Below are 12,599 nucleotides of genomic sequence, written 5' to 3'. Positions count from 1 at the left end.
CAGAATTTTCATGTCAAAAGTTAAATTAAATCACATTACTGTTGATTAAATTTACAAAAGATCTAAATAAAGCAAATAGAAAAAGAAATCATGTTATGAGGGGTGCTTTTAAAGTATTCAAAATACAAAAATAACAATATTATCATCATCAACAACAAACCACCACCAACAATAGCTCCATTTTGGTAAAATAAACGACCATGTTTGGACATGAGGGTGGAGCTGCCAAGGAGTTGATAAAATACACCCCTCTTCCAAAATATGAACTATGATGTTTATTTTTTGTCAGGAAACCATAATTGTGACTTACAAACAAGGTTCAATTTGTTTGTCTCAATAAAATATCTAAATCAAGCTGTATGTCCACATATCCTTCCCAAAACACACCTTTAAAAATAAAAAAAACCCCAAAAAAAGCAATCTCATACAAACAAACTACAAGCAAAATCTTCAGTAAAACACAAATATAAATATATAAAATAACGAAAAGGCTCAAAGGTGGACTGATTGTAAAGGACAAAAAAACTTAACTTCATTCGGTTTTCATTAAGTTATCACCAAAACATTTTTAGGCCATGAGGTACAAGCAGAGGTGTGTGTTGCAGGTTACCAACAAAACTAAAATAAAGGCCAGTAAGAGGAAAAGGCAGTGATGAATATTCCCCTCTTATTTGCATGGCTTTGTTAATATATAAAACAGTGAACAACTGACAGTCATCCAAGGTTTCGCGTTGGTAACACACCTCTGGCTTAAATTAAAAACTGACAGTTTACAGTTAAGAACCACAGTGTTTTCATGCAAAGGCATGTGAATACATTTCTCAATGGATTCGTAATCATAAAAGTGGCGTTTTAGCTTATTAACTTAACATCGTTGCAGATGGATTTTTCCAGAATCGAAACTTTCAGAATGTACTTGAAACTTGCATGAGATTTCTGTCTTTGTGCTGCTGAAAGCAGGAACATTTTTTACACTCTCAGGTTGCGTTGAAGTAAGTTCTGACTTTCAATAATTCAAAAAACATTTTGTTTTCAGGCTGTGTTTTCAGCTAATAAAACCCAGGAGAAAACAAGAAAACATCAGGGAGATGACTGGATGAATACACTTATCTCTTGCATCTTTGAAGATGCAAAAAAAAGAAATCTATATTCTCAGATACTGAAGCATCCTTGAACACACAACAGGAAGAGTATCAAAACCGCATTGGCTTTCAAATGCATTAACACACATCAGTATGAAAAAAAGGTGTGCTGACTATGATGGGTCTTTGTGTTAAATAGCCAAAAAGCACAACTAAAACATGCTTTGAAGAGTCTTTTTAAGGGTAACAATGTTATTTTTAACCAACAAGGACCATAATTTTATAAATAACATAAAGATGTTAACAAAGTGAAAGTAGCATATCTGTTGCAGTGAGTTTGTAGACAGAAATTGTTTTCCTGAACCACATAATCTAATACTCAAAAAATAATGACTCCTATATGCTCAAAGTAAACCCCTCTCTTTTTTACATGTCACAAGACTTATCAAATCCACGCTTCCCATTCGGTTTTTCATCAAAGCAGTTCAGCAATGCATTCTGGTAATGCAGTATTGCGTTTTGAGAAACGGGCCATTAACTCCGCATTTGTATAAAGATAAATGTAGGCTACTTTATGCTTATCAGGGGCATCCAGTGTGACTTGCCGTCTCTGTAAACTCTTGAAAAACTTTTAAAATCACCGTTATCGATCTAAAATGACGATACTGCATGGCATACTTCTCGTCTCAAATGTTTTCAGAGACATACTTCAGAGAACAGTTTTTGTAATATAAGAAAAAAGCATCCATGTTGGTCAGATCTGCAATTTGGGGAGCAGACAGCCTACGGGCCTAGTGGCACACCCATCAAGCATCCAACTCTGGGAGGTGCCCCTGCGGACACCTACCATAATACCAAAAAAAAAAAAACAAAACAAAGAAAAATCATGTTATTCATGATATTATTCATGTTATTTCAAATGAATTCTCAGAAACAACAAAACCTTGGATGGTAATTGCGGATATGGACGGAAATCTAGTTTAGAGAATAAACATGGTTCTGGTACAGTACTCGATCACCCTGTGCAGTGTTTTCAGTTGATGACTGCTCAACAGTGAGTTGTCGAGCGGTACAGTAGGATTTAGAGGATTTGGCCTGCAGGATGTTAACAGTTCACCCAGTGGAGGAATAAAGGGGACCAGAACTCCAACATCAGTGTGTGAGTATAAGGATGAGGAAAGGCAGTTGGAGGAGAAGAAAACCTCTGCTTTATCTTTAAGTGGACAGCAGTTCAGGGTGTGTGGAAACTACAAGTGCTGATGAGTTAGTGGACTTTCCTTTTCCTCGAGCGGTAGCGTCTCGTCCTCTGCTTGTACAGGTGACGGAAATTGATGAAGAGTCCTGAGGAGGAGAGGAAGCCTGTCAATATTACTTAGATACAGTAGTTGTTATGTTTGTCACATCAGGTGGCTGCACACACCAACAGCACATGAGAAACACACAGCAGCCCATTTGCACAACACCACACTAGTAATTCATTCACTCCTCCACAGCGTTCCAGAGACATATTTGCACAGTATAATGAAAATCCAATGAAATCAGTTATCCCAAAAACATTCAGATCTGGATCTGTTTCTCAGATACAGATATGACAAATTAAAACTTGAGAAGCATACCCCGTTACAGTGTATTTACTAATATTAAAAAAAAAAATTGTCATGTTTGATTCCAACCTCAGCCCTTAGCTGCATACCATCCCCTCTCTCTTCCCCTTTCACACTTGAGCTGTCCTATCTAATAAAGGTGAAAGGCCAAAAATACAATCTTAAAAAACTACAACAACAAAAAAACATGTCATAGCGTAGATCTTTGTTATTTTAGATCTGTATGTACCTTATATGAAGTGCTGTCTTCTTTTTACATTCATTATACTGTAAAAATCTATGCACAAAGCATCTGAGCATGCTTGGGTTTGGTAATTCATCACAGTGAACAGCTGCTAAAATCAAAAATGGTGAACAAATCTGTTGCTTACAAGGATTCTTTGCTGACATTCAACCCATTTTGTTTCATAACAATGTGGGTAGAGTGTGTAAATTACATATATGTTAAACTTCCCTGCATCTTAACAGCTCCCAGATCTCCATACTCAAATCTGACGGACGACGCATTTCGAGCCACTGGCTGTGAAACTCTCCCTATGACATTATCAAGGCTTGTGCGTGTAACATGATGCAGCATCTTCTGTGAAAGGTACGGATGGCACTGCTGAATTTAATGCAACTTGCTTTTTTGAGGTTTACATCCGCAAAAGTTATCAATAGTACTTTTTTTTTGACAGCACTAGCAGCAGACGTTTCAAGCGGGGTGAGGCAGTGCTAGAGGGTGGAGTAAAATCACTGCACACTGCTGATAGGTCAGAGAAAATAAACAGCCTACACAAACCCGCCATTTTTAAATAGTCAGGCTACCAGTGACGTCCCTCTTGGATTTCACGGCTGTTTTTGAAATGAAATACCTGATTTCATGGCAGCTTTGTACTAAATGCTCTTCTTTTTCTTTACATAACTTTCTTTGTGTTCATCTGCCTGTCCTTTCTAACTAATATTTTCTATTATGGCCTATATGTACATACATTTTTAAACAATTCAAACAACTTTTTCTTATCAATGCTATGAGACTGTATGCACTAAATGATAGTTTCATGGGGAACCTCACTTGTCAAGCCCCTTGAGGGTTTTCTGGGTTTCCCCTGCATGTTAGAATCTATTTGTTATGCTGGTGTTGGAGGCAGCAACTGCTGTTTGCAGACGATCAGCTGTTGCTGCTGTTCGATGCAGCGCTGAAGGACCGTCTCTGTGACCTATTCCTGCTCTTCTCTTTGCCATTAGCACAAGCGAACACAGCACAAAGTAATCTCAACCGAATTCTTCATACTTTGCTGTTTGGGCAGAGGGCATTATCACGGCAGCTTAGCTATGCGATGAGAATCCCGTCTTCACTGAAGAAGAACTATTCGCAGTGAAAAAAGGAAATTCAGAAACATTCCTGGCTCCTAGCCGAATCGAATTGAGCTGTACCATGCAGTGGAAATGTGTCAATGTCATGTGTTTAAGATGCTGGAGGATATGCAGTGTGTCAGTGGATGTCTCACCCAGAAACATGAGGACCAGGTAAAGCTGCAGAACGTAGGAGAAGCTTAAAAAATGTCCCAGCAGCGCAGGCAGGCGGAGGCTGAACAGACGCGTCTCATCAAAGATGGGAAGGGACTGGATCACAGCCACCGCTGAAAAAAAAGGCAAATGTCAGCATCAACTAACGTGTGTTATCCTTGCACTTGCCTCAAACTTTGGTTTGTGGCATTATTTTTTCAGTAAGGATGTCAAACTAGTCACTAACCTTCAGCCACAGTGCCGAGCGGGTATAGAGGGATCCAGAGGCTGTATCTCAGCCATGTTAACAACTTCCACTCTGTGTTTATGCAGGCCAGCATGTAGAAAGGATACCTGATGTAAAGAAGGAAGAAGTGATGTTACAGCTGATAACACCAAATGTTGACTTGACCAGAGAGGGGAGGTGAGCACACCTGAAGATCTCGATGGTGCTCCATGCGTAGAATACAAAGAAGACAACAGGTTTGTTCTGCATCTCTTCCAGACTGCCGAAGATGACGAAAAGAATGACATTCCTCCCTGCCACCTGCAACATCACAGAGCAGAGGAAAAACAGAGCTCAGACTAACCACACTGTAGTTAAATGAAGTCAGACTGAACGCTGCAGCATACAGTGTTGTTTTAGACAATAATGTTCTTCCAATTTTGCAGCAACTGTTTAGGGAAGGCCCCTTTCTGCTTCAAAAAGACAATTATCCTTTTCTAAAAGGACAATGACCATGAGCACAAAGCCAGGTTCATAAAGAAATGATTTTCAGACTTTGTGTAAGAACTTGACTGCCCTGCACTATGCTCTGACCTCAAACAAATCCAACACTTTTAAATTGGCCAGTAAACCTTACTGTCGTATGTAGATCATTGACTTTCTGACAAGCAGATCCAAGGATCAAGAGTAGGTAAACACACCTCTTTCACACTCATCCTTTACACTGGAGCACCCCAAGGCTGGGTTTTGAGCCCCCTGCTGTACCCCCTATGTACTGGGCTGGGTGATATGTATTTAAAATAATAGCTTGCATTGTAAATCTACTCTGATGAAGAGTGGGCTTGCTCAATAAGTCACTTTGGTGCATTAAATTGGATATTTAAATGTCACATGATGTTGCAATGTCAGGGTGTCCACATAATTTTGGTCATATCTGTAAATAATTTTCAAAAATTAACTATTTAAAGCACTATATCACCTGTATCATAGCAGGAAAAAATCCAGTCTTAACCAGACCCAACAAGGGATTAATGACCTCGAGCACAGCCATCATTTGACAGAAATACATCATATCAGCCGTGGTGTGGAAAGTATCATAGAACGAATCTGTGGAGGGCGAGAGAAACAAACAAACAGACATAATTTAACAGAACATTACATGAGCCACTATTCATAATCTTCATCATTTGCAAAACAAATCCCTGCTGTGTAGTCTTGTTCCTGTTCCTATTCAAATGAGCTCATCTGTGAATAGCTCCTCACAAACAAAAACAAAGACCTCTCTCCCTCTCTCCTGTTTGCTTTATTTACTGCACAGCGGTGCTAATTATGACCGTCTGTTTTTGTGTTCATAAACACTCACCCCAAAACAACTTATTATTTTGTTTATTAATTATTTAGTACATATTATTTAAAAGCTATTAGAGAGTACATTTTTTTCTGTTGTTTATCGTTGTTTAATCCCTTTTTACAGTCTGCCCGTTCTGATTTTACTAACTGTTTCATGTTGAGTGCCTTTCTTTTCACTTTATAGAGGTTCATGTGATGCACTGAATAAAGCACAAGAGCACAGTAACTGACAGTGTGGTGACTAAAAATAAACTGTGATAGAGTCATTTTCTCAAGCAGGTTTCGTTTCTCTGCAAGTAGATTTTTACAGCATTTCATGGGAGCTAACTTTGCTTTGACCTCCTAATAAAGTGGTTAAGGTAATAAGCTAATGTGTTGTCCATATGGATTTAACTGTGATGATAGTGATGTGTTCCCAGATCTCAATAGTTACCTTTGTGAGTACAATGCTATCACAGCTGACATTACAGCTGAAAAATAACTACAAAATGAAGACTGAAGCTGTAATAAACTGGAATTATCATTTAAACACCACAGAATGACGACAGCTCCAGCACACACAAACATTTTGCAGATTTCTCCAGTTTGTGCAACAGAGTCTGATACTCTACATGTAACCCAATGACTGCACAGTCCAAGCTTCACCTCACAGGTTTCCCTCACCGATGACACTTTGGTTTTGGCAGAAGGAGAATTGTCGGCACGTTCAAGACCAAATAACTGTCAGTAACAAAATAACAAATGCAAATACTGTATACTTGTTTTACTACTGTAATACTCTATACTTGTAACAGTGCACTAGTTTGGTTAGAAACTTTAATAGACAAATTTACTTTGGCCAATCATAATTATTCTCTGCACACTACTGTGCCTTCTCGTGGCAGATAACCTGGATATCACTCCATTGACTACAGTGTTTTTTTTTTTGTTTTTTTACAAACCTTGACCAAGAATGAAGAGCCGAACTGTCATGTTGACAAAGATCCAGGAGAATCCCAAAAACTGGACCAGGTTGTACATAAACAAGTACCCTTTCTTGAGCCCGAGGTACGCTGAGGAAGAGAAGAAAATAAAACAAGTTAACTGATGTTAATGTTGCTAAAACAACTCCTGCAGGATAGCAGATGTCTATGACAACATAGTTCATATTAGAAACATTTCTGTGAGTTTTTGATGCTTTCTACTGAGGAGGTCAGTGTTACTCACGGTCTTTACGAATTCTTGACTCCACACTTATCTTGTTTATCTTCTCCTCCTCCTGAAAAAAAATCACACCATCAGAATTTTAGTTTTCATTGATATCAATGTTCTATGCTGTTTTTCTACATTGTTTTTTAATTTAATATTTACTCCTATCCTTACTTGTTTTAATATGGTGAATATAAATTAGCATATCTCAAATTTCTCACTAGATCTAGAGGAGTTGACTCATTTATTTGTTTTATTTCATGATTTAAAAAGTCATGATTCATAAAAAAGTTTTACTCACAGTTTTACCAGAAATAAATTTACAAATAAAAGACAGATTCTAAATTCAATAATGTGTATTCAAAGGCTATTTTCACAGCAATAGCAGATATTTTCACTAACTTTAATTAGAAAAGCACAATAAGAAAGTGTGAAATAAACCAAAATTAAAATGTTTACAGTGGAGCAAAAAAAACAAACAATGAGTTGGTGTGACTGAACAGACAGGGAATCTTTTGTATTTCAATCAATAAATTTTGAGGGGGCAAAAATTAAAAATGAAAATAGTTACAAATAGAGAGAAGACTGGCTGAAATAATCAAAGCCGAACCATTCAGAGAAATATAAGGAGTGGATCACATACATCCATGATTCTAAAACACATAAATGTTGCTCTCCAACTTCTGTTTAATTTCAAACCATATTTTATTGGATAAATTCGGGAAAGTGATACAGCAATCCCATAATATGCCCTATGTTTTACTACTTTAAAAATTGTGAGGTGGCTATGTTGAATCATGTACAGGAAGGATTAAAATTAGCGTGACGTGAAGAAGATAACTGTCAGGAAGCTTATCGGATATTACATCTTTCTCGAGTTCAACTTTACCAAACCACAATAAGCGATGCAAAGTTTTGTGGGGAGACTTTGTAAGACTGAGCATAAGAAACTGAGCTGGAGCTAAAAAGCTTCACCTTGGGTTCTTTTCTCTTAGCGGTACTAACTATCCAAACTAAGTCTATACTAATCCCATAAAACTCAACACTCACAAAGAGCTCATTTTGTTGCCCTCACAACAGACTCATGCCAGTTTGCATAAACAGACAAAAGCCTTTTTCATGCCAGACAACATTTTAATCTCTCCTCACTGTGGACTTACTTTAATGTGCTCGTTTTTCAAATTCCTACCTTAGCCTGAAGCTCCATCTCAGCATCAGACTCGTCCAGCCAGCGGTCGAAGTCAGGAGCCAAAAACAGAGGCTTCTTCTCCTGCAGCGTCAGCCGGTCCCACCAGCGCTCTTCCTGCTTCCTGATCTTGATGTCCACCTGACGCTGGGTGGACCTATGGCTGATCTGAAAACACGGAGTTAGAATTTTTTCCTTTACTGAGACACTGATGGCACAATGTGAATAGTTGTGGTGCAAACACAGTTTGTACTTCTGTGTCCAATACAAGAAGACTCTGACTCATACTGTAAGCACATTTAATCTGCTGCTGACGGTCACTGACCTTAGATGGTTACAGGACAAATGAATTTTAGTTGAGTCAGTGGAATAAAAAGCAGCAGCTCTTTGTCTGAGAAATAAATTCTCTAATAATAAAGTGAATATCCTGGGCGATGCTGTACCAGCTAATCAGGCCTCTCTTCAGAAGGGAGGCATTTTTCAATCAGCGTTCACCTTGAGAGCTCAATCAGCGCTATGATGATCAGTTGTTCATATATTGAAGTTATGATAAAACTGAAAATTTTTCATCTGAACAGCAAGAGAAAATTACATGAAATTATTACTTTTTGTACAAAAAGTAAAACTACACAAAAAACATCTGCTGAGTCTTAACTGTGTTTTTGGTGAAATGTCATAATCTTGTTTTAAATATTAATTTCCAGTTATGTATAAGTAATACTGGAAGGTGCAGGCTGACCACACTGACATCTGCACCTCCTCTGGGTCCAACATTTACACTCATCTTAACAAGTGACAAATGTGTAGCTATTAGGTAACACAATAACACAATAAGGGATAATAGAGTAAAACTACAAGTGCAGCAAAAAGTTAATACCAGGGAAGGAAACTCATCAAATATTTAATTCTACCCAACCATTTAATTTAAATCATATCATAAAGATACAAAAACACTGATTTTGAAAATAACCACTGTCACAGTTAGTAAAAGATCAGTAATAGTTGAATAAAAGATCAATACCTCTGGTCTAACAGGTTCCAGAAACTCCAAACTGAACTCGTATTCATTGTCTCCTTTAGCTCCATGTCCCTGTGCTGTGGAACAATATCAACATTATGTTTTATAAAAGTATAAATCTTTGCATTGTTTCATGCAAACATTGCAATCATAATTAACCTGGAGAATAAAGTGAAAGTTTGGGAAGAATTTTACAATATTTTACTGTAAAACTGTCATAATGCAACTGAGCAACTTCTCCTTGATGGTTATTATCAACAATATTGTCGTCTCGATGCTCAAATATAAATACCAACCTCTGAACTGAAGAGTGTTATTTTCTTGCAAGCTGATGTCGAGATTCTGAAAGACACAATACCAGTCTTCACAACCAAGGGCATAGGTTTCTTTTCAACATCACATAACATGTGAAACGTATGAAAACGGGGGATTTAAAAAAACAGTTTTTTTGGTTTTGTCTGTCCAATTTGGCTTTATTTTATTTTATTTTTCCCCTTTTTTCTGACTGTGGATCATTTTATATCTATATGATTTGTATTTTTGTAAAAAGTATAAAAGTCAGTATATTTGATTGTCCTTAAAATGAATACAATTTTGACTAACAAAAAAATTACAGGTCACAAATATAAAGTGAAATTCATTCTAAAGAAGCCGGATATTCTAAAACAGTTGAGCACTGTAGCCTTTAACAAATGTTACTCAAATCAGAATAAATAAAGAATTTGTTGAAGACTATTTTTGGAAGTGAATTAATACACATTTGGTGCTTTTGTGCGTAATTAAGGCAGTAAGGTGGTGTATGTGAGTTTTTGAACAACAGTGGAGCTCTATTGCACAAAGACAAAGATTTATCAATCAGGCTTTGGCTACACTGACAACACATGTAAGTAGAATCAATTCATCGTTGGTTTTGGTCTGGAAAAAGGTAGTGTATCATCAGACTTATCCTTTAACATAAACAGCCAAATAATTAGACCCTCTTAACTTAAGCAAAACAGTCTGTTACAACGGCCCTGCACATATCATGCCATCATGAAAGTGTTGGTACGACTTTAAGGACATTTCAAGACTGTAATGCTTTGCTTATTACTTGTATTGCACGACAAGTCTCTTATATGAAGTCTTTCGTTGCTAATAGATGGGCTTAAACTGTGCAGCATGACAGGTGTTCTTCTGTCAGCTTGTTTCAGTTACCATGAAACCTTAAGAGGCTAAACAAGATCCAGAACAACCATTAACAGCCATGCATCTTTTATAAGACAACTGTAAAACAGATGCAGGACTTGGATGGGGGAGGAGGAGGAGGACCTGTATTTCATGTTACTAATGCAAACAAACAGCCAGCAGAATGAAATGTAGGTAGTAACAGGCTACATGATTAGGTAAATACATCCGCCCATATTAACGCAAATAATTCTTAACCCTTTGAAACTGGGGGCAACAACACCTTTCTTGTGCTGCTTTCAGATGCCTTTCAGACTTATTTAAACCTTCATACACGGAGCAAAGTGATTTGATTTCTTTCAAAAGCAGGGCCAACTTGGTAGGAAATGTTCCACAAATTGCAAGATATAAGTAGATTTAGAAAATGGTTAAAAAACAAACAAACAAAAAAGCTAGGAGAAAATGTCTAAAAAAAAAAAAGCTAGGGAAAGCTATTTTTGTAATTGCCATAATTACAAATTTAAAATTATATTACAGAATTACGGCAATTTCAAGCACCTTTTCTAAGTCTTGTTCACCTTCATTTTCTTCTTCTTTTTCTTTAAAACTAATTTTCAGGTAATTTTCTTGTAGTTATAACTAATTTCTTGCTCATTTTGGGTCATTTCTTTTCTTATTGCTCATTGCCTTCTTTCCATGTTTTTCAAAGAAATCAAGCCAATTTGCTATGGTGTTAATACAAGTCTTCACTGGCTTACCCAAAACTTTTTAATACATTAGCGTGTGTGTGTGTGTTTTGTTTTTTTTATTACACAGGGCTTGGTATCTTGTATACTTGCTGCTGATAATCAAATTTGTTTAGTATAGTTGTTGAGGTTCAGTAGCACAGTTACAATATATAAGGAAGTCAAACTACAGCTGTCAATTTCTTTGGAAAAAAATGGGAAGAAGGGGATGTGTAACAACAAAGGAATTTACGAAATTTAAGAAATTAGCAAAAAAGAGTATAAAGAACAAGAAAATTAAATTAAGACTTAAAATTTAATAAAGAATAAGAAAGTAGAAACCAAGGCAAAGACCAAAGAAGTGCTAAAAGATACTAATTCCGTACCATAATTCTACATATGTAATTTTGTGAATTGTAAATACAGTTTTCTCTACACAGTTCCCCTAGCTTTTAAAAAAAAATCTACATCTACTAATTTCTTGCGATTTGCGATTTTTTTTACCAAGTTGCTCACTGTCTTTTTTCCCCCCTATTTTTTTGAAAGAAACTCCAATTTGCTCATGGTTCAAAGACGTAAACACTTGTGAAAGGCATCTGAAAGCAGCTAAAGAAAAGTAATGTCACTCCAGGTCTCAAAGGATTAATTTAAGGCGTTAATTCAGACAGCTAACTAGTTAAAGACATTTTAAAATAACCGTTAGCGTTGAATGAACAGCGACAGACAATAAATAATTATCAATTCGTGTTAAATAGTGCTTATTAAGCAGATAAAAAAACACAAAAACATAACTTTGTGAACACTGGAGAATTGTGTCTTGATATTAGCATTTTTATGACCATTAACTAACAGATAAGCTTAAGATTAGAGGTCATTTTAGCCACGAGCATCATCACTAAGGCTAGCACTAACGGTTAAGCTAGCCACTCGCGTTAAACGTTAGCTACCGTTACACACGCAGAAGAAATAAAATAAAGTTTAGAAGCATTTAAGCATATTGGTTGAGCAGTAAACGACATTTCCGAGTGAGTTTAAGCTGAGAGAAGCCGGTTGGATGTTGTGGACTTGTCCTACCGTTGCATCGCTCAGTTCCACCCGGAGATAGATCTCTCCGTGCCGCTGAGCCCAGTACACATGCGGGGTAAGGATATGCATTGTCACTCTGAGTTTTCTGGCATCTACATGCTATAAAAATGAGGAAAATACAACTGATGCACTGGAGTCGTCTTCTAGCAGGCTGCCATCCCCCACACAGATAACAGAGTGGAGGATGTCACAGCAGACGACGGGGCATACTTCCGGGAGGAGGGCGCTAACGGACTTCAAAATAAGAATCATACAGTCGCTTCAAAATAAAAGTCTGCTAACTTGAGCGCTGGATTAGTTTTTTTAAGATCCCCCAAACATGTTTAAAGATATCTAAAACATATTAAAATATTTTGCTTGAAATAATAATTTGTGCCTGATGTGCCATTTCAAACAAAAAGGATAAATTACCTATAGATAGATAGATAAATAAACCTACATATAAGTAAAACATAACTAATGCAGTAATACATAAATATATA

General features: G+C 36.9%; 1 protein-coding gene across 1 annotated transcript; it reads right to left on the bottom strand.

Annotated features, from left to right (window-relative positions):
* Positions 1-260: 260 nt before the first annotated feature.
* LOC121946343 (very-long-chain (3R)-3-hydroxyacyl-CoA dehydratase-like) lies at positions 261-12,339 on the bottom strand. Its single transcript, XM_042490891.2, has 11 exons — positions 12,106-12,339; positions 9,439-9,484; positions 9,146-9,219; positions 8,128-8,292; positions 6,957-7,008; positions 6,692-6,802; positions 5,380-5,507; positions 4,609-4,721; positions 4,422-4,528; positions 4,177-4,308; positions 261-2,423 (listed from the first exon to the last, which is right to left on the bottom strand). The coding sequence occupies exons 1-11, from the start codon at positions 12,184-12,186 to the stop codon at positions 2,347-2,349; spliced, it is 1,086 nt and encodes a 361-aa protein (XP_042346825.1). The 5' UTR covers positions 12,187-12,339; the 3' UTR covers positions 261-2,346.
* Positions 12,340-12,599: the final 260 nt, after the last annotated feature.

The sequence above is a fragment of the Plectropomus leopardus genome, chromosome 1 (assembly GCF_026936395.1).
Source record: "Plectropomus leopardus strain MGB_pleo_1.0 chromosome 1, ASM2693639v1, whole genome shotgun sequence".
Classification (NCBI taxonomy): Eukaryota; Metazoa; Chordata; class Actinopteri; order Perciformes; family Serranidae; genus Plectropomus; species Plectropomus leopardus.
The sequence above is the reverse complement of the archived record's forward strand: the minus strand, read 5'-3'. Positions and strand labels throughout refer to the sequence as shown.